The sequence below is a fragment of the Oratosquilla oratoria genome, chromosome 34 (genome assembly GCF_046742065.1).
Source record: "Oratosquilla oratoria isolate Oo_2021 chromosome 34, ASM4674206v1, whole genome shotgun sequence".
Taxonomy (NCBI): domain Eukaryota; kingdom Metazoa; phylum Arthropoda; class Malacostraca; order Stomatopoda; family Squillidae; genus Oratosquilla; species Oratosquilla oratoria.
Window position 1 is genome coordinate 17,461,842 of NC_134810.1, and position 26,921 is coordinate 17,488,762.

Consider the following 26,921-nt stretch of genomic DNA (forward strand, 5'->3'; position numbering starts at 1 on the left):
AACAAATCACATGAGCATACACTTACACTTTGATAAACTTTGATGACTTCTATTGGTGATCGACGCAGCTAGACTGGGGTCCCATTGTGACCAGACAACTCTCTCACATCACTGGTCCAACTAATCAGTCGGTTGGCATTGAGGTTGGTGTATCCTGGTGTTGGTGGCTGGTCTGGTATTTTACATATATACATGCATAAACCAAGGCTTTTTCCGGACAATTTATAGTTTCACCCAATCATAGAATTTGATATGTGGCTTATGTGTTTCTGGTGAGAAATTTTGTGATATGAACGATGGTGTACATAATTTCCATCGCAAATGCATACTTTTGAAGTAATTAAATATTGAAGTTATGCACTTATGCCTACATCTCCCAAACGATCTGGGGGGGACGTGTGGGAAATCGGGGTTTTTGGGTGGGGAAGACTAATGAATGGAGTAATGTGTGTTGCAAAACAGGTATAAAATGAACAAAAACACTTAAAAGATATAAGAAAAAAATAAAAATCACATTTTACGGCCGGAGTCCAGCGGTAGCCATCTTTGTTTTTACCAACAATTCGAAAAAGGTCTCGCTAGATCTGTTACACTTAGCGAAGTCCACTCCAGCCACGCAAGACTTCCTAACCATAAACTAACGTTACCTCCGTTAGGTTAGGTTAGGTTAGTTTACGGTTACCAAGTCTTGCGCGAGGTTCTTCCCTAAATGTAGCGCTTCTACTCACAAATACTTACAATCATTAGTAAACTAACATGGCACTGCATGCGGTACCCGCCGATATATGTATATATATATATATACATATATATATATTTTCAGTCTTCTTCATTTTACACCTGTTTGGCAACATGCATTACTCCGTTTATTAATCTTCCCCACCCAAAAATCCCGATTTCCCACATGTCCCCCCTTATCGTTCAGGAGATGTAGTCATAAGTGCATAACTTCAATACTTAATTACTTCAAAAGTACGCATTTGTGACGGAAATGATGTACACCATCGTTCATATCACAACATTTCTCACCAGAAACACATAAGCCACATATCAAATTTTATGGTTGAGTGAAACTATAAATTGACCTTTTTTTTCCCCCTTACAAGGGAGGTAGCCAAAAAGGAAAAGACAAAATCATTCCCACCCATTCCATCCCTCAATACACTCCACACCCCTGCACCCTCCCTCTTATCTTAGCACCTCCTGGATGACAGGTCATCCCTGCACCTTGTCCACTGCCCTGAGTCAGAAGCAGTGTTGCAAGACACAGCACATCCATAGCAAGGCCGCTTCATTAAATCGGTGACCCTCCCTCTCCGTCCCCCCATGCATAAAGGAGAAGACGGGGAGAAATCCCTTCGGGCTGCGTCAAAATTTGCTCACACATACTACCTCACCCCCCATCCCCCCGCCCATTCCACCTCATGCAATCACAACATCATCCATATATCCAGATGTCTTTTGAAGGTGTCTGTAGACACCCCTGTTATGTTTCTTAGTATGGACAGGATGCAGTTAAACAATCTTGGCCCACTGAACGAGAAGCTGTTGTGTATTCTGGACTTGATGCTCTGTGTTGATCCAGGAGTAGTCCTCGCATAGCACAACCTCCCTCTTCTTTGGTGGACTGTTTCTTGAATACAGGTGTTGGGCACCCACTTTTCTAACACCATCCAGGTGTAGATGATAATATAGTGTTCCCTGCGCCATTGGAGAGAAAACAGCTGCAACTCCTTCATCCTCTCCCAGTAATTCAGTTCCTTGAGCCCATGTATTTTGCTAGTGAAAGTCCTTTGGGGCCCTTCAATCTCAATAATTTCTGATATTTTCTGGGGAGACCAGAGTTGGCAGCAGTATTCTAGGTGTGGTAGAACTAATGATTTCCACAGGGTTAGCATACACCTTGGACTTCTTGTCTGGAAGGTACGTAGGATCCACCCTGATAGATGCCTTGCTTTTAATGTTGCTTGATTGATGTGATGGTAAAAGGAGGCATCACTGCTCATACTCCCAGATCTTTCACTGTGTCCTTAGCAATGATTTCTTGTCGGCCGCAGTAATACTTTGTCGAGTTCTTGAGATCTAAATGGTGGCCATAGCGTAAAAGCTCAAACTTGTCTCCATTCAGTGCCATATTGTTCTCCTCTGCCCACCTCAGGATTTCATTAAGGTCTTGCTGTAGGTCATCGGCATCTTGTTGTGTGAGGATCTTCATTTCAATTCGCGTGTCATCGGTGAAGGATGTAGCTGTAGAACGTTGGAGGTCTCTGTCTATGTCCCCTATCATGATGAGGAACATTAAGGGACCCAGTACAGTACCTTGGGGGACACCGCTAATAACAATGCTTGCCTGTGTGAAGGATTTCCTTGGACATTGACTCGCTGTTTCCTATCAGATAAGAAGCTGTGTAGCCATTTACCTAGGACTCCACATATTCCAAGCGCTCGTATTTTGTGTAAGAGAATCCCATGATTTACCTTATCGAACGCTTTTGCAAAGTCAAGGTATATGACATTGACGTTGTCCCCATCTTTGGTGTCGTCCAGTGTTCTGTCGTAGTGAGCGAGTAGTTGCGAGAGGCATGAGCATCCTTGTCTGAATCCATGTTGGCCATTGTTAAATGCTTTTATGGTTTCCAGGTATTTGACGATTGCTTTCTGCACTACCCTTTCCATTATTTTTATCAAATGGGATGTTAGTACCACTGGTCTGTAGTTTTTGGCAATGCCCTTGCTACCCCCTTTGTGTATTGGGGTGATTATGCCATATTTGAGGGCTTTGGCACATGTCCTGCTTGTAGAGACATAGTCCATAGCAGTTTCAGGCGTAGAGCTAGCTAATGTTTACAGTTCTTTAGCAATTGGGCATGAAAGCCATCTGGTCCTGCCGCTGCATTTGGTGCGATCTTGTTGATGGCCACTATTATTTCTTCTATAGAGATCTCTACTGAGGATAATTGGTGTGGTGTCTCCTGGGGTTCATTGAAGAAGGTGTGTGGATCGATTACCTTCATATGGTCTTTCAGTTGGCTAAACACACTCTCGTATTGCTGTTTGAGCAACTGCTATTCTGATTGGGTCGCTCTTGAGTTCTCCAGCTGGATTTATAAGTGGTCCTATGTTTGGTGTACTCTTTAGTTTCTTGTTAGCATAAGAGTAAAAGAACTTACTATTTATTTGAATATTAGAGATTGCTCATAGTTCTTCTTGAGCCCTCTGGTCTTTGTGGGACTGAATGAGTTTTCCTTCGATTTCCTCGAGTTCTCTTTGAATATTAGTAGTGGTTGGTAGGTGTTCTCCTTTTCATCAAGTTTTTCTTGTCTCTTGGAATAATTTTTCTTTGCTTCTTAGTATTTGTTGGTTTGGTAGGCACCGTAATTTTGCAGATTTCAAAGCATCTTCTCTGTAGGATGTCCAGGGCTCCATCAGTGTCTTTGTCTTGGAAAAGGGTTACCCAGTCGGTCCGGCCTAGTTCTTTTCTAATCTCGTCCCAATCTATATCTTTGTTGAAGAAATTCAGGTCTTGGAGAGAGGAACAAGGGAAATGTGCCTTTTGTTGAGCTAATTGTTGTTTAGTAAAGTGTGTTGTCAACTTTGATAAGCATATCAAAAACAATGTAGAACCTTCCTTTTATCTTATTTTTACTAACACCAATCATGTTGCCATGACAACGATTAAGACAGCACACGCAAATCCACAGGTGAAGTCACGGTCAATTTATAGTTTCACCCAGCCAACAATTTTTTGATGTGGCTTTTGGGTTTCTGGTGAGATATGTTGTGTATTGAATGATGGTGTACATCATTTCCATCGCAAATGCATATTTTTCAAGTAATGAATTATTGAAGCTATGCACTTATGCCTACATCTCCTCCCTAACAATCTTGGGGGACCTGTGGGAAATCGGTGTTTTAGGGTGGGGAGCACTAATAAATCGAGTAATGGGCGTTGCCAAACAGGTGTAAAATCAACAAGAACACACAAAAAATATATGAAAAAGCATAAAATTCACCTTTGAGGGCGGGAGTGGGGCGGGCTAACACCGCCATGTTATTGTTCAGCAACGTTAGCAATGAATAGAAAAATTTCTCACTCTATCCGCTACATTTAGCAAAGGCCACTCCGCCCGCGCAAGAGTTGCTAAGCGTAAATTAGGGAATAAATTCATGAAGCTTCGAGAGGACCAAGGGTTGCGATTTTCTGTACAACTAACCTAATGTAACCTAACCTAACCTAACCTAACCAAAGGTAACCTAACTTAAACAAACCTAACCTAAGAAAACCTAACCTAACCTAACGTAGCTGGTGGGCTTTACCTAACCTGAACCTAACAAACCTAACCTAACATAGCTGGGGGCTTTGCCGAACCTAACCTCAACCTAACCAAACCTAACCTCAACTTAACCTAATCTCAACCTAACCTAATCTCAACTTAACCTAATGTAGCTGGGGGCTTTGCCTAACCTAACCTCAAGCTAACCTAACCTAACTTAACCTAATTTAGCTGGGGCCTTTGCCCCCCAGACCCCTCCAATCCCCACCAAAGCACTCTTAGTAATGTAACTTGAGCTCTCTTTAAAGTATAACTATTAGTATAAATGTGTATTTATGTATGATAACTATTAGATAATAAAGTAAATCATAACCATATATTCCCTAATTTATGGTTAACAACTCTAGCAGCCAGAGTGGCCTTCGCTAAATGTAGCGGATATAGCGAGAAATTTTTCAATTCGTTGCTAACGCTGCTGAACAACATGGCAATGTTAGCTGGCCCCATTGCTGCCCTCAAAGGTGAATTTTATGTTTTTCATATATTTTTTGTGTTCTTGTTGATTTTACACCGGTTTGGCAACACCCATTACTCGATTTATTAGTGCTCCCCACCCTAAAACACCAATTTCCCACAGGTCCCCCAAGATTGTTAGGGAGGGGATGTAGGCATAAATGCATAACTTAAATAATTCATTACTTGAAAAGTACGCATTTGCAACGGAAATGATGTACACCATCATTCAATACACAACATATCTCACCAGAAACACATAAGCCACATCATGCATAACTTAAATAATTCATTACTTGAAAAGTACGCATTTGCAACAGAAATGATGTACACCATCATTCAATACACAACATATCTCACCAGAAACACATAAGCCACATCACAAAATCATTGGTTGTGTGAAACAATTTTGAGTGACCTATTCAAGAAAAGTTCACCAACATTCTGAATAAAATTAGAGAGAGGATATAAGAAAATGAAAATGAGCTCTTAGTGCTAGGGGACTTGAATCTACCAGGGATAAGCTGGCATATGAGGAATGTACATGGCAGTATGCTCAGTGACTAAATGCAAGGTTGAGAACTGGTAAGGCTCGCAGACGACCATCACTTAGAGCAAATCATCGCAGAACCTACACGTCTGAACAGTACTTTAGACATTGTATTGACAAAAAACAGTGATAAGATATACACAGTAAAAGTGACCAAAAACATCATGTCTGATCACAACCTGGTGGAAGTACATACCCATACCAGAGATAGCTCAAGGGAAGGATGCGAACAATAATACCAATGAAGTGAAGAACATCCTTAGCAGCCTGAACTTCCCTAGCGACAAAATAGACTGGAACTCCCTGAGTGATGACCTACAAAAGGTGGACTAAAGAAGAATTTGTGAAAACAAAACCTCAGAAGAAATGCTAAATATACTAATGAGGGCTTGCAAGGAATCTTGTAAAAAAAAAATTTATTCTGGCCAAACATAGAAAAGTTGACAAACTTGATACCCCAGGAAAGAAAAATCTTAATGAGGTGTAGTAAGCTGACTAAAAGACTCTTGTACAAGTCAAATCCAGTAAATAACAATCAAAACAAGAAAAGATCAAAGAACTAGAATACAAACTTAAAGAGTCACATGAAAAATAGAGGATTTATGAAGAAAATAAAGCAGTAGAGGTGATAAAAGTAAATCCCAAATATTTTCATGCATACGTACAAAAGAAACTGAAGACATGGGTTGAAATTGGTCTACTTGAAAAAGACAATGGTGAACAAATGAATGATCCAACCGTGATTGCAGATATGCTGGAAAGACAGTACAAAAGTGTGTTTAGTGTACCGTTACCTGAAGAAGTGGTAAGAAACCCAGCAGATTTCTTTGAAATAGATGGGGTGAACAAAAATTGTTTTAATGACATAGAATTTACATCTGAGGACATTATAGAGGCCATCAATGAACTCAAACCAAACTCAGCAGCAGGCCTACATGCAGTGTTCTTAAAGAAATTTAAAAAGGTGATAGCTACTTTGATCAGTATTATATGGAGAAAATCACTAGAGGAAGGTGCTGTACCATCAGCACTTAAAGAAGGCCTAATTACCCCCATTTTCAAAGAAGTTTCAAGAGTTTTTTATCCAATTACAGGCCTGTTTGCCTCATCTCCCACATCATCAAGGTGTTTTGAGATGGTGGTCCAGAAGGTCCATAGTAAAATTTTTGGAAAGGACTTGCCAGTTCAACCCAGGCCAGCATGGCTTTTGCAATGGTAGATCATGCCTCTCCCAACTTCTGAACCATTATGCAAATGTACACAAGAAAGTAGCAAGTGGGGAGAATATAGACATAGTGTACCTGGACTTTGCGAAAGCATTTGACAAGGTGAATCATGGGATCTTGCTACACAAAGTAAAAAAAAGTATTAATGGTAAGCTCGGTATTTGGCTCAGAGACTTTCTTCATAATAGAAAACAGAAAGTGGTAGTGGGAGGCACACACATTCTAAAGGCTCGACAGTGATCAGTGGAGTACCTCAAGGTTTAGTGCTCAGACCACTCTTATTCTTAATCATGGTCAGTGACATAGACAAAGATATAACTGACTCAAAGGTGGCATCATTCGTGGATGACACTAGAGTATCCCAAGCAATATGTACTGTAGAGGATGCAGAGAATTTGCAAAAAGACCTAAAGATAATTTGTGAGTGGTCAGGTGTCAATAACATGAAGTTTAACCACAATAGATTTGAAGTATTGAAATATGGTCTAAACATGGATCACAAAAATTTTATATACAAAGTGATAGAGGAAATAATAGAGGAAAAAGAGGCACTCAAAGACCTAGGAGTTTGGGTGAGCAGTGATTGTAATTTCAAAGAACAGATAGTCCAAACTGCAAAATTTGGTAGGAAAATGAGTAGGTGGCTTCTACGAACCTTCAAAACCCAAGCACCAGAGCACCTGTTACCTCTGTGGAAGACCCTCGTGGTGTCAAAGATGGAGTATGCCTGCCTGCTATGGTCGCCACATAAGATCAGTGAGATCCAAGAGCTGGAACAGGTTCAAAGAGTGTTTGTCAGGAGGATTGACAGAGACTTAAACAACTAATAGGGGATGCTGAAAAACCTCCAATTATACTCTCCCCAAAGATGCAGAGTGTGTTACATCATTATATATACCTGGAAGATACTTGAGGGCACTGTACCAAACCCATCACCAGGGGACTTCAGGGCACAACACCACCCCAGATTTGGTAGGACCTGTGCAAGGAAAACTGTAAGCAGTTTCTCTCAACGCATAAAAACGATCCAGGCAGAGAGCTTTTTCGGTGATGGACCATGTCTCTTCAATTGTCTACCCAGAGACATAAGAAACCTGAAAGGAGTCAGCAGGCTTTCAAGAGGAGGTTAGACAAGTTTTTGACATCATTACCCGATGAGCCTCCCATACCATACAGCCCAACTTCATGATGAACTCCATCAAACGCCATCATTGATCAGCTTTAATACCTGAAGTGCGAACAGAGGTGTAGAAGTGGTGGGTCCCCAGACTAGCTGTGGTAAGGTCACCTAGAATTTCAACAAGGTAAACTAGATTCTCCTGAGTTTGAACTCTGGTAGTGTTTAATGCATGTGCAGGTGGTTCAAAATGTCTTCCTGTTCTAGAGGTTTGCAATCAGTCTTCAAAAATAGGATTGCCACTAGATGGCATCTAGCAGCAAAACCTGACAATCCAAAACACATATTCTGGTGGCAAATGCACAGCCGCATCATAAACAATTATCTTGAAATTGCTTATTTCTGGGTAAAAACAAGCTGAAAAACACATCACAACAAAAATTTCATATATTGCTTTCTGCCCTTTAAATTTCCATTTGGGAAAATAAGATGCTGCTGCAACTAACTAAATTTACATTTGAATTGGTGAAAACCTGTCAATTTTTAAAGAACTACATCTAAAAAAGGAGGTACAGTGATAGTGGACTGGCTGGTGAGGTTATTTTATGTTTGCTGGAGAGAGGGTAGAGTGCCGGAGGACTGGAGGAGTGCCTGTATAGTTCCACTTTACAAAGGAAAAGGGGACAAGTGTGAATGTAGTAGTTTCAGAGGGGTTAGCTTGTTAAGTGTAGTTGGGAAGGCTTATGGGGGGATCTTGATTGAGAGGATTAGGAGAGAAACAGGGGGTAATTGGTGAGGAACAGTGTGGATTTAGGACAGGTAGAGGTTGTGTAGATCAGATCTTTGTGGTAAGATATGTGAGAAAGCTATAGGAAAGGGGAAGGATGTTTTTTGGGCTTTATGGATCTGGAAAAGGCTTATGATAGGGTAGACAGAAAGGCACTGTGGGAGGTACTGCAGAAATATGGGATAGGAGGAAAGCTTCTAGGACCTGTCAAGAGTTTTTATGAGAGTAGTAGAGCTTGTGTCAGGATTAGAAATGGAAAGAGTGAGTGGTTCGAGGTAAAGGTGGGACTTCGCCAAGGATGCACCATGTCGCCCTGGCTGTTCAACTTATACATGGATGGGGTAGTGCGAGAGGTAAATGCAAGAGTAGTGGGTCAGGGATTGGAGATGGTTAAAGAAAATGGAGAAAAGTGGGAGGTGAGCCAGCTGTTGTTTGCTGATGACACTGCACTTGTGGCAGGGTCGGAGGAGGGATTGAGGAAGTTGGTAGCAGAGTTTGGGAGAGTATGTGATAGAAGAAAGCTAAAGATAAATGTGGGTAAAAGTAAGGTGATGAAATTATAAGGGGTGAAAGTGGTAGTAGACTGGAAGTGAGCATTAAGGGAGAGCAACTGGAGAAAGTGGATAGTTTTAGATACTTGGGTTCAAATGTGGCAAGAAAAGGTGGAAGTAGAATGTAGATTGAGAGAAGCGAGTAAATGTCTTGGTGGATTAAAGAGTGTAATGAGGAATAGACATTTGGGAATGGATGCTAAGAGGAGACTGTATGAAGTAGTGATTGTGCCAACAGCACTGTATGGGGCAGAAACATGGAACATAAGAGAGGAAGAGAGAAGGAGCTTGAATGTGTTTGAGATGAGGTGCCTGAGAAGTATGATGGGGGTAACTAGGCTAGATAGAGTGAGAAATGAGGAGGTGAGGAGGAGAACGGGGGTGGAATGGGAGTTGGGAGAGAGGGTTGATGAAAGAATATTAGGATGGTTTGGACACATGGAAAGAATGAGTGAAGAAAGACTAGTAAAAGAGGTATGGAAGGCAGATGTGGAGGGAGTGAACATGAGGGGACGTCCTAGGATGAGGTGGATGGATGGGGTGAAGGGGGCTTTAGGGAAGAGGGGAATGTCTGTTGAGGAAGGATGGGAGAGGACAGAAGACAGGGGTGAATGGAGAATGGTTGTATATGGATGATGTTGTGATGCATGAGGTGGAATGGGCAGGGGGATGGGGGTGAGGTAGTATGTGTGAGCAAAATTTGACACAGCCCGAAGGGATCTCTCCCCGTCTTCTCCTTTTATGCATGGGGGGACGGAGAGGGGGGGGGGTCACCGATTTAATGAAGTGGCCTTGCTGTGGATGTGCTGTGTCTTGCGACACTGCTCCTGACCCAGGCGGTGGACAAGGTGCAGGGATGACCTGTCATCCAGGAGGTGCTAAGATAAGAGGGAGGGTGGAGGGGTGTGGAGTGTATTGAGGGATGGAATGGGTGGGAATGATTTTATGCCTTTTCTTTTTTGGCTACCTCCCTTGTAAAGGGGAAAAAGCCTTTGTATATGTATATGTATGTACATCTAAACTTCTAGAACAGGAAGACATTTTAAGTTTCCCGTTTATGAGTCAAATGCTAACTGAATTCAAACTCAAGGTACACCAATTGAAAGGGTTGCAAGAAATGTCGGCGTAAACATTATGTCTGTGATGGTGGTGCCACTTGTGGATGTGCGTGTACCCAGTGTCTGTAGCTTTTATTTTTTATCCTCTAGCAAATGAGCTAAGCAGGTCAACATAATTGTATGTAGTTGCAAACTGGAAACTTGGATGGGGCCATGAAACTAAAATTCCAGAAACATGGAAACACTGATATTTAACATGAAACTTATGTACTGTAGTCCAATAACTTATTACCTAACTTAGCTGGTCATAGTAATGGCTGACAAGAGCCAACAACAGACTCTAAAATGCCAAAAACTGACTGGATTGCTTGTTTTCAATTCTTTGTGTTATATTTCATTCATGTACAAACATTTAGCACATTTGAATTAACAGATCATGTAATATGTTCAAATTGAATTTACCGACAAGAGCCGACAACAGGCTGAGAAATACCAAAAACTGACTGGATTCCTTGTTTTCAATTATTTGTGTTATATTTTATTCCTGTATGAAGGTTTAGCACATTTGAATGAACAGATCATGTAATATGTTAAGTTTTGTTTTTGCCAACGACACACTGGACTTGTCAGCCACCATCTCGGCTAGTTTCAGTTTGATTCAATCACCCTTTCCCAGGGGCATTACCTGTTCATAAAAGGAATAACTTGTGGTTTGCAAAAGATATTGTAAACTAGAGATGTTGGTGATGAGTATCACTTTATTTTTGAATGTGAAAGTCTTGAGCAGTCATAAATGTAGAACCTGTAAATTCACAGGTATTATAGAACACATGCAAAATAAAAACCTTGAAATTCTATAAATTGTTTTATTCCAAAGTTCAGTGAGTGACAGTAAAATCTGGCTACTAATTTCTTTCCTGAAGCCTTACAATATGTTCATCCAAACGTAAACTATTCTCACTGTATGACTAACTGCTAATGGAGGATATGAGGTTTGTAGCCGTCTTTGCCCATAATTGGATTTTGTAAATATGCTTGATTTAGATATTTGTTTTAAAAAATGTATACTGTCCATATATACCCTCTTGAATTTAAACTTGGAATATCAATATCTAAATTATTTGATTTCTTGAACTAAAATGATGTTAACAACCGACATCATTATCGGCAGTGCTTGGCTATTTCTAGACGATCTTCACACATGCCTCAACCATATAAAGGGGGGTGAACGGACAACTCGTCCACAAAACTGCACACCTGGACAACTCGGCCACACAATTTTTTTTAGTGATATGTAATTTTATCTCTTTGTTATACATTTCACCTACATTTTTATATATTAGGTCATATGATTTAGGGAAAGTATGACAAGAATTTTATACATTAGGCCAAATAATTAACCCCTTCACTCCGGGCCAAAATCTCACGGGCAGCATTAGCTGCCAGACGTGCAATGTTGCATCATAATACTTGCATTGTAAAAAAAAAATAAAGTCACTGCTGTATTGCTCGTTCTCTTTCACCCGTGAATTTTGATAACCATAGAAAATATGATGAAGCCAGTTTACAGAGTATGGGGGTCACGCATGTACAACTACAATAAATCAAGACGCCGACACCGGCTTCCTCTTGTACCCACTTGCTCCTCATGACACCTATGTAGGCGTCATCGTATCGAAGGGGTTAAGGAAAAATGTGACAAGAATAATACACTTTAGTATGTTATCACTTTACTACATCACAATGAATTACATGAAATATATATCACAGATACTATATTTACATTTAGATCAAACTAAATTTATATCACAATAAAACTGGCTCAGATGTGGTGTTGTCCTCCTTGGAGGTTGTAGCTGATGCCATGGAGGAGCTCAGGATTTGCACATGCATTGTAGCTCTGATGTACATAGGATAGTGCCATATTTGCTCTGGAAACTACTTTCGGTGACAGATGCAGTTATTAACCACTTCACTCCGGGCCAAAATCTCGCGGGCAGCATTAGCTGCCAGACGTACGATGTTACGTCATAATACTCGCACCATAAAAAATAGTCACCACTTATATCGATCATTCTCTCTTTCACCCGTGAGTTTTGATAACCATAGAAAATGTGATGAAGCCAGTTTAGAGAGTATATCGGTTACGCAGGGAAAACTACAATAAATATAGTCAAGACGCCGATATGGCAGCCTCGCGTATCCACTTGCTCCTAATGCCGTATGGTGTCGGCAATACAAGTCAAATTCTTGCAGGCAGCATCGGCTGCCTGATGTATGACAATTTGATAATGCATCATAATACTGATATAAGATCAAGTTACAGCTGTATTACTTGTTCTCTTTCACTCTGAATATTAATAACCACAGAAAACATGATCACTTAGCTACAGCTACAAAATAAATATTATCAAGATGCCAACACCACCATCCTTGTATGTCCATTTGCACCTCACAACACCTATATAGGCGTCTTCAAGTGGAAGGGGCTAAACTATCTGGAGAAAGTTAGACCCATCCTTGACTATGCACTACAGTTTTGGTCTCTGCCCTATAGAACAGATGTTAATTCACTAGAATCGGTACAGAGGAGAATGGCCAAAATGATACAAGGGTTTAGAAATTTACCGTATGAAGACTGGCTTAGTCACCTTAACTTACACATTCTGGAAAGACAAAAAGTACAGGGTGATCTATTAGAGGTGTTCAAATGGGTCAAGGGCTTTAATAATGGTGATAGAGGCAAGGTCATCATATTAAGACAACAGGGGAGGACATGTAATGGATTTGAATGGGACAAATTTAAGTCCTAGATGGAAATAAGGAAAAACAAGTTTACTAATAGAGTGCTTAACAAATGGAATAGACATAGTAACCATGTACTGAGTGTTGAAACTTTTTTTTTTTTTTAATAGAAGATTAGATAACTTTATGGATAGTGATGTAATGGACATGGAACTGCCTAGTGTAGGCCTTATGGTCTATTGCAGTCTTGTTTTATGTTCTTATGTATCTTTATATTGGTAAAAATTTGCAAAATTAGTCTAAACAAATGGTTAATGTACAGGGGTTGTTACATAACTGAAAATTATTACCTGAAGTTATTCAATTTGACATTGTGTTTTCACCTATCACATGCCAATAATAGCACCAGTTAGGCACAATATCCAAGGGCTTACTTTAAAGTCAAGTCTGTGTATAGAAAGATTTGAATTTTAGAAATAAATTTAATAGCGTGAATCACTGATATTAAATTTTATCTTTACAGACACGTGCAACCTTGAAGCCATTAGTGTCAAAAATAAATAATTCCCTCAATGGCTTCAAAACTAGGTAAGGAATATGATAATTAGGACATTAGTCTAAACTCTAAAACCAAAACATAGTGGTTTTTTTTTTTTTTTTTTTTTTTTTTTTTTTTTTTTCTCTCTCTCTCTCTCTCTCTCTCTCTCTCTCTCTCTCTCTAGAAAGTTGCCCATCTTCCCTCCGTAAGATATCATCAACCAGACCAACAAGAAATTTAGATGAACAAAGCACTCATCACTTCTTACAGTAGTATGAGTGCAGAGAGGAGAAAGTGGCACAACTGCTCGAAGAGTAGGGTTGGCAGAACTAGGGCAAACATTTTCCTAAAGGTGAAAACACTACATTTTCATGATCTATCCAGAAGAAACTCCATTGGGCAACTAAGAAGTCAACTAATTGAATGGATGAAAGATTTTGTGGAGGAAAGATACACAAGGACAGAAGTAAAGGATAAGATTTCTACATAGCATTGATCAGTAGAATTCCACAAAGTACAGTGCTTGCACATAATGTTTCTTATCTATATTAATGACATTATGGAAGGTACAACCTCCTATTCCAACATGTTTGCAGATGGTACAAAGATCACAAGATAAGAGAAAAACAAGGACTGCAAGGGAAACCTGGAGCAACAGATTGATTGAAATTTTTCTTCCACTCATGGGTTCTAGCATGTATAGTATATAAATTGTTTTTGTCTCCCACTGTGCTCATGATGCATTACTGAAAACACTTTTGCATAACTTTCATCATGTCATTTACATATATACATATACCAAGGCTTTTTCCCCCTTACAAGGGAGGTAGCCAAAAAGGAAAAGGCATAAAATCATTCCCACCCATTCCATCCCTCAATACACTCCACACCCCTCCACCCTCCCTCTTATCTTAGCACCTCCTGGATGACGGGTCATCCCTGCACCTTGTCCACTGCCCTGAGTCAGAAGCAGTGTCACAAGACACAGCACATCCACAGCAAGGTCGCTTCATTAAATCGGCGACCACCCCCCTCCATCCCCCCATGCATAAAAGGAGATGGGGAGAAATCCCTTCGGGCTGCATCAAATTTTGCTCACACATACTACCTTAACCCCATCCCCCTGCCCATTCCACCTCATGCATCACAACATCATCCATATACAACCATTCTCCATTCACCCCTGTCTTCTGTCCTCTCCCGTCCTTCCTCAACAGACATTCCCCTCTTCCGCAAAGCCCCCTTCACCCCATCCATCCACCTCATCCTAGGACGTCCCCTCATGTTCACTCCCCCCACATTGTCTTCCATACCTCTTTTACTAGTCTTTCTTCACTCATTCTTTCCATGTGTCCAAACCATCCTAATACTCTTTCATCAACCCTATCTCCCAACTCCCTTTCCACCCTTGTTCTTCTCCTCACCTCCTCATTTCTCACTCTATCTAGCCTAGTAACCCCCATCATACTTCTCAGACACCTCATCTCAAACACATTCAAACCCCTTCTCTCTTCCTCTCTTATGTTCCATGTTTCTGCCCCATACCTTAAAGGAGCTAGTACCAATGTTTTTGCAGCTCCACTAGGCACTCCCCTCGGCACTCCCCTCCATCCTTACAATTTATCTTTAATTACTGTCCTCATTTACCTACACAATAAGCCTTTCATCCATTTAAAAAGTTTGCCTCAGTCCTACAGTATACTCCATTTTCCATAGCAGTTTATTATGATGTACTTTGTTGAAGGCCTTCTGTAGTTCTGGTAACACTCAATCCACCCAGCCCTCTCTGCAGCATATCAGTCATTCTCAAGTAAAAAATTAAAAGGTTTGATGCATATCTTCCAGATCTGAAGCCAGATTGATTGTCTTTGAAAATGTATGTGAAAAATGTGCTTGTACAAATAAAAAACTTGCTTTTAGATTGATGGAGGTTCATTACATGACTGGTCAGCTGATGATTTGAACAATCATTTCTCTCCTTGAGTTTTACTCAGTGGAAATTCTGTATCCTCATAATGGCTAGTAACAGTCTAGAACTTCCTACAGATCTCTCTGGGAAGAAACTTTGTACTGTCTGTGTTGTATCAGTGTTAGACTGCTTCTGTGTAACCAACTCAAAGTAGAAGAGAGAGGAGAACAGTAGCCAATTCCTACTCTCCATGTATGGAAAGTGTAAGAAATACAGTTTAAGTTGATAGAGATCTTGGGCCCAGTCTGGAGACGGAGTGTCAGCTCCTCAGGGCTGCACCTCCTGATGGAAATGAGGGAATTGGTGGGTTTTAAAAATGGGCAGCTTTGCTGTCCATCTTGCAGTCAGGGGTCCATTGATTTGGACACACTTTGCTAAGTAAAACCTTCTTGTTCAGACATGCTTAGGCTAATTACACATCATCCTTAGATGTTTGTCCTCATTACCATGTCACATAAAGCAAAAAAAGTAAATATGTGTTTTTGGTGCTTGTTATTATGCAGTGAAAAAAAAAAAAAAAATGGTGTGTACTGTCACATTGAGTCCCACCACAAATGGCATATAATTTCTCTTGGAGCTTAGGGGTGAAGGGGTACAATGTACTAATGAATATTAGTGTTAATGGAATTTGCTTATATTTTGAAATATGATAATGTTATATGTAAAGTGGAAAAGAACATTAATATACTGTTTGCTTCAATTGAATATCAGAGCTAATGGTCTTCGGCTACTTCAACTGCTACTGCCCCAATGCCCTCAAGAGGTGTTGGTTGAGAATGGAGAAAAATGGGTCAGATTTTGCATTCAGGTAATTTATCTAGTCTTTCTCCCGTTCTCTCTCATCCTCCCCCATCCATTTCCATTTTTATCCTCTCCCATCTTGTCCACCCCATGCTTTATTCATTTTATAGTTTAAGGACTTCAGTTGCATCCTCATAATTCTTTTGTGTTTGGAGAGAAAAGAAATGTTGATCACTTTTAAGTTTTCTTCTGTTGCCATTCTTAAATCTTTCCTTTTATGACAACACCTCTTTGATGCACAATTATATTCAAGGATTGAAGTACTATTTATTGCTTGCAGAATACAATCTATTTTCTATCTCTCCTACTCAACCTTGCCCAGTCTCCTCCATCCTCTCTCTCATATGGAATTTTTACATTACTTCAGCACTTTTGTTAATTCCTTACAACCCAGAGTCACGCAGTTATTTTGAATGGAAACTAACCTCCACTCCAACAATACTGATAATTTTAGATTTCTGCTATTCCCCTTTTTTCTACCCTCCTTAAATTTCTCATATTTATCACCTTTATGACTCCATCTCTGGTACAATATTGACCCAAAATAAAGAAGTGGCTCTTGTTGATGAGATAAACACTCGTCTTCCCTATTTCTCCCTAGCATGTGCATATCTCTCTCTCTCTCTGTCTGTCTGTCTATTCTCTCTCTCTCTCTCCCCTCTATCTCTCTCCCCTCAATACCCTCTCTCTATATCTCCCTCCATTTCTCCCTCTCTTTCTCTCTCTCCCTCCCTCCCTCTCTCCCTCCCTCTCTCTCCCTCCCTCTCTCTCCCTTACACACACATACTCACACTTTCTTTCTTTCTTTCCATTCTCCTTCCTCACCCCCTTTTTTCTTGTCCTCTTCTTTTCCTTTTCTCTCCTATCCTCTCATATCCTAGTTTCTCCTTTCCTCTTCCTCCTCCTCTCTTTCTCATCGTCGTCCTCATTTTCTTCTTTCCTCTCTTCTCTTCTCCTCTCTTCCTCTATTCTCTTCTCTCCTCTTCTCTTTTCCACTTCTCTCCTCTTCCCCACAAGTCCTCCTTGTCATGCTAGACACCCTCTCCCCCCTCTCTTCACTCTCCTTCCCTCTTCTCCCATTTCCAGTCTCCACCCCTCTCCTTCCTGCTGTTCCCTACTCCTTCTCCCCATATAGGATATTGACAAATTTTGCAGTCAGTAATTTAGGGACTTTAGTGACTTTCCAACAGACCAGGATGACCCAGCATTCCTAAATAAAGTAATTCCCCCCCAAAAAAAAATAAGAACAAACTAGATGCTGAAAGATACAAAGACAGGTCACTAGGAGCATAGCTCCCTTCCTACAGTATATAATACAACTAGGTAAATACATCTCCCTTCCCAGTTTCACCATCCACATTAATCTCGAAGAAACCTCCTTCCACTCCACCACACATTTGCCTATTTCTTCATTTACTAGTATAGCCATCCCTTCTCTCCTTCGTCTTCTCTTCACTCCTGACACCCTCCCAGCTACACTCCCAAATTCAAACGCTTCCCTCCCTTTCAACTTATTTCACTCAATGCCAACACATGCATCTTTCTTCTCTCAAATATACTGCCTATCTCTCCTTTTACTTAATTGTGATATATAGGAAAGGGGTAACCCTCATTGGGTTGTCTCCTACTCTCCAATTTATTATGCCCAGCCTCAAATATGTATTTTACCTAATTGTATTTTGCGGGAAGGGGAGCTACGCTCGTGGTGTCCCGCCTTTGTATCTCGAAGTGTCTGGTTTGCTTTTAAACTCATGAATGGTTTTTGAGCACACTATTTCATTGTCCAGTTTGTTCCAAGTGTCCACCACTCTATGTGGAAAACTTTTTCTTTAGGTCTCTTCTGTAGCTATGTTTTTTTATTTTCTTTCCATGCCCTCTTGTGCTTCTCTTGTCCCAGTTTAACAAGTCCTCTCTATCAAGTATTTCTGTGCCTTTCATGATTCTGTAGATGGTCAGTAGGTCCCCTCTCTCTTCTTTGCTCCAGAGTCAGTAACTCCAGTTTAGCCAATCTCTCCTCGTATGACAAGTTGGCAAGTTCAAGTGCCATTTTTGTTGCTGTTCTCTGGATTCTTTCTATTTTCTTTATATTCTTTTTGGTACTTGGTGACCACAATGTCGCTGCACATTCTAGTCTAGGCCTTATCAGTGTGACCAATATTTTTTTAATAATTTCTTCGTCCAAATATATAAATGGCACTTTTATTGATCTAAGCAAATTGTAGGATTCTCTGACAAGTTTGTTTATCTGTTTGTCATAGGACAAGTTGTTTGAGATGATTACACCCAAGTCTTTTTCAGATCCCTCCTTCTTTACCTCCTTGGTTCCAATTTTATATTGTCCTGATATTCTGTTTTTGCTTTTTCCAAACTCCATTATACTACACTTCTTAATATTGAAGTCCACTTCCCATTTCTGACTCCAGTTCCATACCTTATTAACCCCTTCCATACGGTGCCGCATATATAGGCGGCATGAGGAGCAAGTGGATACGCGAGGCTGCCATATCGGCATCTTGATTATATTTATTGTAGTTGCCCCTGCATAATGACATACTCTCTAAGCTGTCTTCATCACATTTTCTATGGTTATCAAAATTCACGGGTGAAAGAGAGAACGATCGATATAAGCGGTGACTATATTTTATGATGCGAGTATTATTACGACACATCGTATGTCTGGCAGCTAATGCTGCCCGCGAGATTTTGGCCTGTACTGAAGAGGTTAAGGTCTTCCTGCAATGCTTCGCAGTCCTTTTCAGTTTTTACTTTCCTTAACCACTTTATACCAGGCCAAAATCTTGCAGGCAGCATTAGCTGCCAGACGTACGATGTTGTGTCATAATACTCGCATTATAAAAAATAAAGTCACCGCAGTATCGATCATTCTCTCTTTCACCCGTGAATTTCTATAACCATAGAAAATATGATGAAGCCAGTTTACAGAGTATGGGGGTCATGCAGGTACAACTACAATAAATATAATCAAGACGCCCATATGGCAGCCTCGCATACCCACTTGCTCCTCATGACACCTACGTAGGCGTCACCGTATGGAAGGGGTTAACAGTTTGGCATTGTCTGCAAAGAAGCTCATGTAACATTTCACATCATCATCCATGTCATTCACATAAATAGCAAACATTATTGGAGCTAGTACAGATCCTTGCGGTACTCCACTGATCACCTCTTTCCAATCTGAATATTTTTCTCTGAGCACTACTCTCATCTTTTTACCAATCGGGAAGTCCTCCATCCATTTATTAGGTTCCCTTGTATCCCTCCTATATGTTCCAGTTTTTTGATAATTTTTTGTGTGGTACTTTGTCAAAATATATTGTAAGTCCAGGAAGGCACAATCAGCCCATCCATTCCTTTCATGCACTATGTCTATTAATCTTGAGTAGAAACATATAAAATTTGTTGTAGGATTCTATATTCCCTTGTCTGAACCCAAATTGTCTTGGGTTTATTATATTGTTGTCTTCCAGATGTTTTACCCATCTATTCTTGATGATTTTCTCACAAATTTTGGCTATAGTGCTTGTTAGTGAGACTGGCCTATAGTTAGTTGGTTCTTCCTTGTTTCCTCCTTTATATATTGGTACCATGTTAGCATTTTTCCAATCTTTTGGTATTTTTCCTTCTTTGAGTGTGCAATTTGTTATGTTATGTATTTTGTCCGTTAGTTCTTCTTTGCATTCTTTTAGAATCCAATTTGCATTTCCATCTGGGCCATGTGATTTTCTGACGTCAAGGTTTGATAGGTTTTCCAATATTTCTTTTTGTGTTATTGTTATCTCGCTCATGGGAGGAGATCGTCTTTCATTACCTTTGTCCCAATATTGTGCTTTCTCTCTAGTGAAGACAGATTTGAAGTGATTATTCATGACTTCGACCATTTCTAATTCTTCTGTGTATTCTATATTCCCTTGGCGTAATTTCTCCATTTCCTGTTTGTGTTTAAGTTTACCATTCACGTATCGATAGAATAGCTTGGGTTGCTCTTTGTATTTGTCAATAATATCCTTTTCATGGTTCCTTTTTCCTCTCTTCTCACTTTAACATAATCATTTCTATAGCTTATAAACTTGCCATTTTCCAGGTTTTTTTTATCTTTTCCCCACCTTTTCCAAGCTTTGTCCCTTCTGTCTTTTGCCTTACTGCATCTTTTGTTGAACCAACATTTAATGTGCACTCTCTCTCTCGCTTTTGTCTTGGTACATGCGTATTTACCGCTTCATTGTAATTATCCATCAAGATATTCCATTTCTCTTCCACTTTTAACTCTTCCATGTAAAATTTTTCCCAGTTTGCATTCTGGAAGAATTTCTTTAGTTTTGCAAAGTCCATTTTGTTGTACATCAATCTTCCTTTCCTATGCTTTTCATTTCTCTCCATGTATATTTCTTCCTTTAGTTCAGTTTCAGTGAGTATATGGTCACTCTTTCCAATTGGTGTCTTGTATTGGATTTTATCCACAATTTCAAGTTGTAAGTATTAAATCTAGTTTTGATGGCTCCTCATTATATCTGTATCTGGTGTTTTCACTGAGTCATTGTGTATTCCATGGTCATATCCAGTAGTACATTACCCCACAAGTCATCACCTCCTCGCACTGTCATGTTTTCCCAACAAATTTCTTTGCAATTGAAGTCCCCCATAATTACCAGATTACCCCCGCCCATTAGTATCTCATTTAATGATTGCCTTGTATCTTCTAGCATTATTATATGCTCGTTCTCTTTCCAAGTGTTAATTTTTGGGGGCACATAGGTCACCACAAACTTTCTACTTATCATGTTCTTGTCTTCGACTTTTATCATGATCAGTTCTACATTACCTTTGCCCTCTGCAATTTTTGTCATATTCAAGTTTTTCTTGGCCAAGACCATGATTCCTCCTCCCTGTTTCTTGTCTCTGTTTTTAATCCAGTAATTGTAGTCCATGTCTAACATCGATGGATGGTATTTCGCCTCTTAGTTTAGTCTCCACAATTCCCATTATTTCTGGTTTTTCTTCTAGCAGGAAATCATTAAGTTCATTCAGTCCTGAAATTAATCCGTCGATGTTAGTATAGGCCACTTTCAATTTTCTTCTTTCTTCCTTTTTTTTTTTTTTTTTTCCCCGTTTTTGGTTTGCTCATTCTGATGTACCATTTCATCAGTCTCATATCGATTACTGTCCAATGGAATTCCTTGCTTTCTGTCTCCGTTCTCTTCACGTTTTTTTTCCTTTGCTTCATCTCTTAGTGTCTTCTCTTTTCCTAATTCCTCAATACTCATTTCTCTTTTTATCCATATCTTATTGTACTTTTCACTCCTTGCCAACTTACCTACTTTTTCAAATATGTCTTCTACTACCATTTGTAATCTTAGTTTTATCTTTAGGGGTCAATTTCTATCCTTAGAATAGTGACCGATCCTATATATTTTGTCGATGTCTTTACTTGCATCTTGAGCTCCCCCCTGAATTTCTTTTAGGATTGCTATTGCTGTCTCTTTTTCTTCTTTTTCTCTCATGTACCTCGCCAAACCATGTTTTTCTTTTAGTCCATATACCACAATACATTTTTTCCTATCCACTGTATCTCTGACCCAATTAGCTTTATCATTAATTACCTGGATAATTGTGTCTTGCATTTTCCTGCATTTGTTGGACTTTTTCTTTGAAAACAATTTCTTTATTTTCAATGTTTTCCTTCCATTAATCTTTTGGATACTTTCCTCACCTAAGTTCTCTTCGATTTTTTCCCTCATTTCATGTGTTTTGTTGCTTACTTCTTTTTTTAAGTTTTCGCTATTGGTAGTATCATTAATTCTCTTCTTTTCATTGTCACTCTTCAGCTCTCTTATATCCCTTTTCATTTCCTTAATCTTGTTTCTTAGATCCAAGTTAGTTTTTCTCAGGTCAGAAATCTCAGAGTTTGCTTGCGCTAGGCAGTCCATTAGTCCAATGATTTTGTTTCTTAAGTCCATAATTTCATTCTTCCACCGTGTCCTATTTTTGCTCATTTCCCTCTTGTCACCCCTGTCGTCTCCTCTCAGAGCGTTTCTATTCTCTTTGTTCTAGAAGTTATTCTTGAGGGGTGAATAAAATAGGTGTAGTTTTTTTCAGATTCTTCTTGGTCTCAATCAGTACACCTCGAGAATCCCACCCTGAACTCTCTACATTATGTCAAGCCACCTTCGTTCTGACATCACCCTTTCATTCATCCAATAGTCTTTTACTTCTCAAACAAGTGCCACACCTTAAGGGCGTGACTTTTCCTTTCTGCACCAATGATTTTTCTCCTCCATCTTTTTCTCCAATTAGAGAGACTGTTATACTCTTCTAAATGATATCACCACGTAAGCATTATGTCGTAACAAAAAATAGCTTGTCCGCTAACAATTAAAAGACAAAACAATATCGCAACCACCAGGCGACACTCCGCACTATGTTACATATACAAGACGCGAGTCTGACTCAGCTATCCTTGTCGGCTGTCAGCCGTTGTATCATAACATCCTAATAAAAGGACTATAAAGTTTCCTTCCATTCCTTCTACCCCCTCGATCTACTCCGATCTACCTTAAATGTCTACCTCTATCTACCGGCCTCTTACACTCTCATCCTCTAAGATTCTGCTTAAACTCCTGCTTTCATGCTTACTAAATCCAGAAAAAGCATCTTTGTGGTAATCCCACGTGGTCTTAGGAGTGAGGTAATGTTTGTTTACATCGGGGTTCGGCAAGACTTTGGTAGATGGCTCTGACTCGCAGTTGTCTTTCGAGTTGGACTTTTCGCTATTTTCCTTCATTTTTACGCTAATTATGTCTTAATACATTTGACTAGCACTGCAGAGATATCATTTCAGACATCACAATTCCTCCCTTCCCCAACAATACAAACCAGGTTTCCTTTTTCTTCATTTATCCTCTTCTTTGGGGCCCGGCGACGACAAAGGTGTTGACGGTTCTGTGGTCGGCATAAATACACAATTCCAACAGTGTATTTACCTAATTGTATGTGTTTGTACACAAACAGTTCCAACTATACACCTAAGAGTGCCACTCTCATAAAGAACAACTTAAAAGCAAACTAATACCTATAGGACAAATTAACTACTTCAATTAATAAATAATCACAAAATAATCAAGAAAGATAACTAGGAAAGACATAAACTGTATGGGGAAAATAGATATGAAGTGTAGTGAAAACCATAAAAAATTTATAAATTAAGCAGTTGGAACAACTTAAAATCCTGCCACTGAAACAATAGTGCAGCATCATTAGTGAAGGGGTTGAGCAATTTATTTATTTATTTTTCAGCTCATGAGAATGAGTCAATGAATATGAATAACAGTTCATAATAACATTAATTCCTGACAGATTATCACTTCAGTCACTGGTCCTGACATGAAGATTGCAGCTTGTCAGGTCATCACTCGCATCCTCCAAGAGGCCAGAAATATTCCTAATTTGCAGAATGCATTGGCAACCAAACAAATTCTGGCAATCACAACTTCATTGGCTGCAGCAAAGAGTGAGGTTTGTAAGTCACCCAGTAATTTCCAGTGATGCACAAGTATGCATAGGCTATTGCGTGCATTCAGCTGCCTTCATCCAGTTGACTACAACTTTCAGTCTGTTCAAGAGATCTTATAGTAACAGTATGGTATATAATTGAGTAACTCCATGGGAGAGTGATCCAAATGCCATGGGCCACCAGACCCTGATTTTGTGCTCAACCAGCTGACCTGGGCTTCCTTGGGGTTGGATTCATCTCCCTCTGAATAACCATGGTCAAGGTAGATGAATCCAACTTCCACCAGGCAATGCGGGAAGCCCAGGTTGGCTGGTTGAGCATGAAATCCAGGTCTGGCAGCCTGTGGCACGAAGATCATTCTTCCATGGAGCTACTCAATTGTTGTAGGTATATGTAGCCATGAAAGATATGTTCTGTCTTCTGTGGCCATATGGGATATTGACTATATAAATTTTATGCAGTTAACATTTATATAGACCAGTCATATAGTATTCTTTTATGGTATATGACTAATTTTCACCTATAAAGAAATGATGATCATTTATAAATTCTTCTATTAGTCCATTATACTACTTTCCTTAAATCTCTCCTTTGCCACCTCTATTACACCACTTCTTTGCATTATTGTTCCCAGGCCTAAATTTTCACTGACAGGGAACCTGCGGCCTTACAGCAGCTGGAAATAGTCCACGAGCCCTCCTATAGATCTCTGGAAAAAATGTTTGACTGCTGTCTGTTGTACTAATGTGGGATTGTTTTTGTCACTAGCTTATAGTAGTAGGATGAGGGGAGCATTCACCAGTTATCAGCTCTCCTTGTGTGAAAAGGTGAAGGAAAAGCAGTTGAAATTGACAAGGGTCCTGGGCCCAGTAGACTATCAGCTCCTCAATGAGGTGAAGGTATTGATAAGTTTTGAAGACATACAGCAAGAAGATGATCTCTTGCATGTAGGTCTTGCAGGTACCTACTGTTGGTCCCTGGGAAACCAGAATGCATGTATGCTAACAAATTTGTCATTTGTATCTATGACTTATTTATTTTTTCTATTACAGATCTGTAATGCTGCTTTTGAGTGTTTGTTTGAATTCCTCCAGCTATTTCCAGGACAGTGCACAAATCAAAAGGTAGATTGTTTTACAGTGTTATTAAAATAACTGAAAAAAACTTTAATTAATTGTACCTATGTTTTGTGAATTTGGAAGTGTACAATTGAGTACATAGGACAGGAGTATGGGAGACCATGAGGTTGTATTGAGTTGAAGGAAGAAAGTTAACCTCTTCCATATGATGACACCAATGTAGGCATCACGAGGCATGAGTGGATAGATAAGGTTGCCAGTGTCAGCATCTTGATTATATTTATTTTATAGTTGTAACTGAAAGACCCCCCATATTCTGCAAACTGGCTTGTGATCACGTTTGCTGTAGTTATTAATATATTCAAGGGAAAGGGAGCTGGAAGATAGGGTGGGAAAGCGTATTGGGATGGTTTGGGCACATGGAAAGAATGAGTGAAGAAAGACTAGTTAAAGAGGTTTGGAAGGCAGATGTGGAAGGAGTGAACATAAGGGGGTGACCTAGGATGAGATGGATGGATGGGGTAAAAGGGGCATTGGGAAAGAGGAGAATGTCTGTTGAGAAAGGACAGGAGAGGACAGAAGATAGGGGTGAATGGAGAATTGTTGTGTATGGATGATGCTGTAATGCATGAGGGGGAGTGGATGGGGGGTGAGGGAGTATGTGTGAAAAATAAGTTGATGCAGCTCAAAGGGATTTCTCCCTGTCTTCTTCATTTCTGCATGAGTGGGGAGGGTCACCAATTTAATGAAGTGGCCTTGCATGCTGTGGATGTGCTGTGTCTTGCAACACTGCTTCTGACCCAGGGCAGTGGGTGACATGCAGGGATGACCTGTCATTCAGGAGGAGCCAAGAAAAGAGGGAAGGAGGGGGTGGAGTGTGTGGGGATGGAATGGGTGGGAGTGGTTTTTATGCCTCTATTTTTTGGCTACCTCCCATGTAAGAGGAAAAAAGCCTTTGGTATATGTTTGTGTATGTATTTATTTATCTTTTTTCCAGAATGCCATAGAAAAGGAAATCCTGAAACATATAGACACAGTTTCACCATGTTCAGGAAATAACTGCTTTTCTGGTAAGGTGTTTTCTGCCCTGCCCCTACCTGGTGCAGGTGGAAAAGTTGAAGGGATTGCAAAAGGAAGAGGACAACAGCTTTCTGCATTGATTGCTCTGACCCACACTACTCTTGATTTTGTCCTTGAAGGAATGGTGGAGGTCCAGGTATGTCAAGTCTATCTGTATACTAAGGGTTTCTTCCCCCTCATAAGGGAGGTAGCCAAGTCAGTATATCAAGTAGAAATTGTAATTATTATTTAATATTTGATAATGAAATTTGATCTGTTCAGTGAGATATATACTGATATGTATCACAAAGGAAGAGTTATCTTTGGGTTGATTTTATTGTTTCTTAGTTTACATCAATCTCTTACCTCAAATTTTGTCCAGGAGACCCACAGTCCAGTGAAATTCACCCATAGTACACCACCCCCACAATTACTCTACAATTTAGAGGGTGAATCTATCAACTAATCAAAATAAGCATTGTATTTCTGACTCAGAGAAAATAACATTCTAGGACTAATAGTATGATATTTTGACTTTCAGGGTCAATTATTCTCAACCAAATATATGGTTCATTAGTCTGTCCATAGTTGGTGTATGAGTTCCTATATATAAAAGTTCCACTAATTTGACCAATACAGGAAAGTAATTTACCCCATTTAGTTTCTACTGTTGCTTTCAAAGTAGTTGCCTTGGGCATGTATGCCACAACTCCAGCAATGTTTCCAGTTTCATGCATTTCTGGAAGTCATCTGGCCTGATGGTCATGAGCACCTCCACAGTTCTTTCTAGATCTCCTCGGTCATTTCAAATCATCACCCCTTCAGCTGGGGTTTTAAAGAGGGATGACAGGGAGATGATTCTGTCATCTATTGTACAAAACCACCACTTACAGATACTTTTTGTCATCTGTTGTTGCCAGTTATGATCCTGGAGCTGAAATTTGGGTAATTATTTAGTTCCTTGTAAACTGCAAAGCATTCAGATCATTACCCTGCAATCTGTGTAAGTTATAGAGCCGTATATCTCCTGTTCAACAATGCTGGCAAATTGTAGTGAATATTCTGGCACAACATTGATCTGCAAGGTACTTTTTAAAAAAAATTCTGTTAAACTTGTTTAGCCAGT

The 26,921-nt window shown here is 39.8% G+C and overlaps 1 protein-coding gene across 3 annotated transcripts in view; it reads left to right on the top strand.

Moving 5' to 3' along the window:
• Positions 1 to 26,921, top strand: part of LOC143018078 (proline-, glutamic acid- and leucine-rich protein 1-like) — a 61,089-nt gene that overhangs the window by 860 nt on the left and 33,308 nt on the right. For 2 of the 3 annotated variants that reach the window (XM_076173175.1, XM_076173174.1), the window contains exons 2-6: positions 13,345 to 13,409; positions 16,040 to 16,136; positions 23,501 to 23,659; positions 24,710 to 24,781; positions 25,734 to 25,952. In XM_076173175.1, the coding sequence (XP_076029290.1) occupies positions 13,345 to 13,409; positions 16,040 to 16,136; positions 23,501 to 23,659; positions 24,710 to 24,781; positions 25,734 to 25,952 (612 nt within the window). Of the gene's footprint in view, positions 1 to 13,338; positions 13,410 to 16,039; positions 16,137 to 23,500; positions 23,664 to 24,709; positions 24,782 to 25,733; positions 25,953 to 26,921 lie in introns of those variants that run through there. The other variant, XM_076173177.1, reaches the window with a different exon arrangement.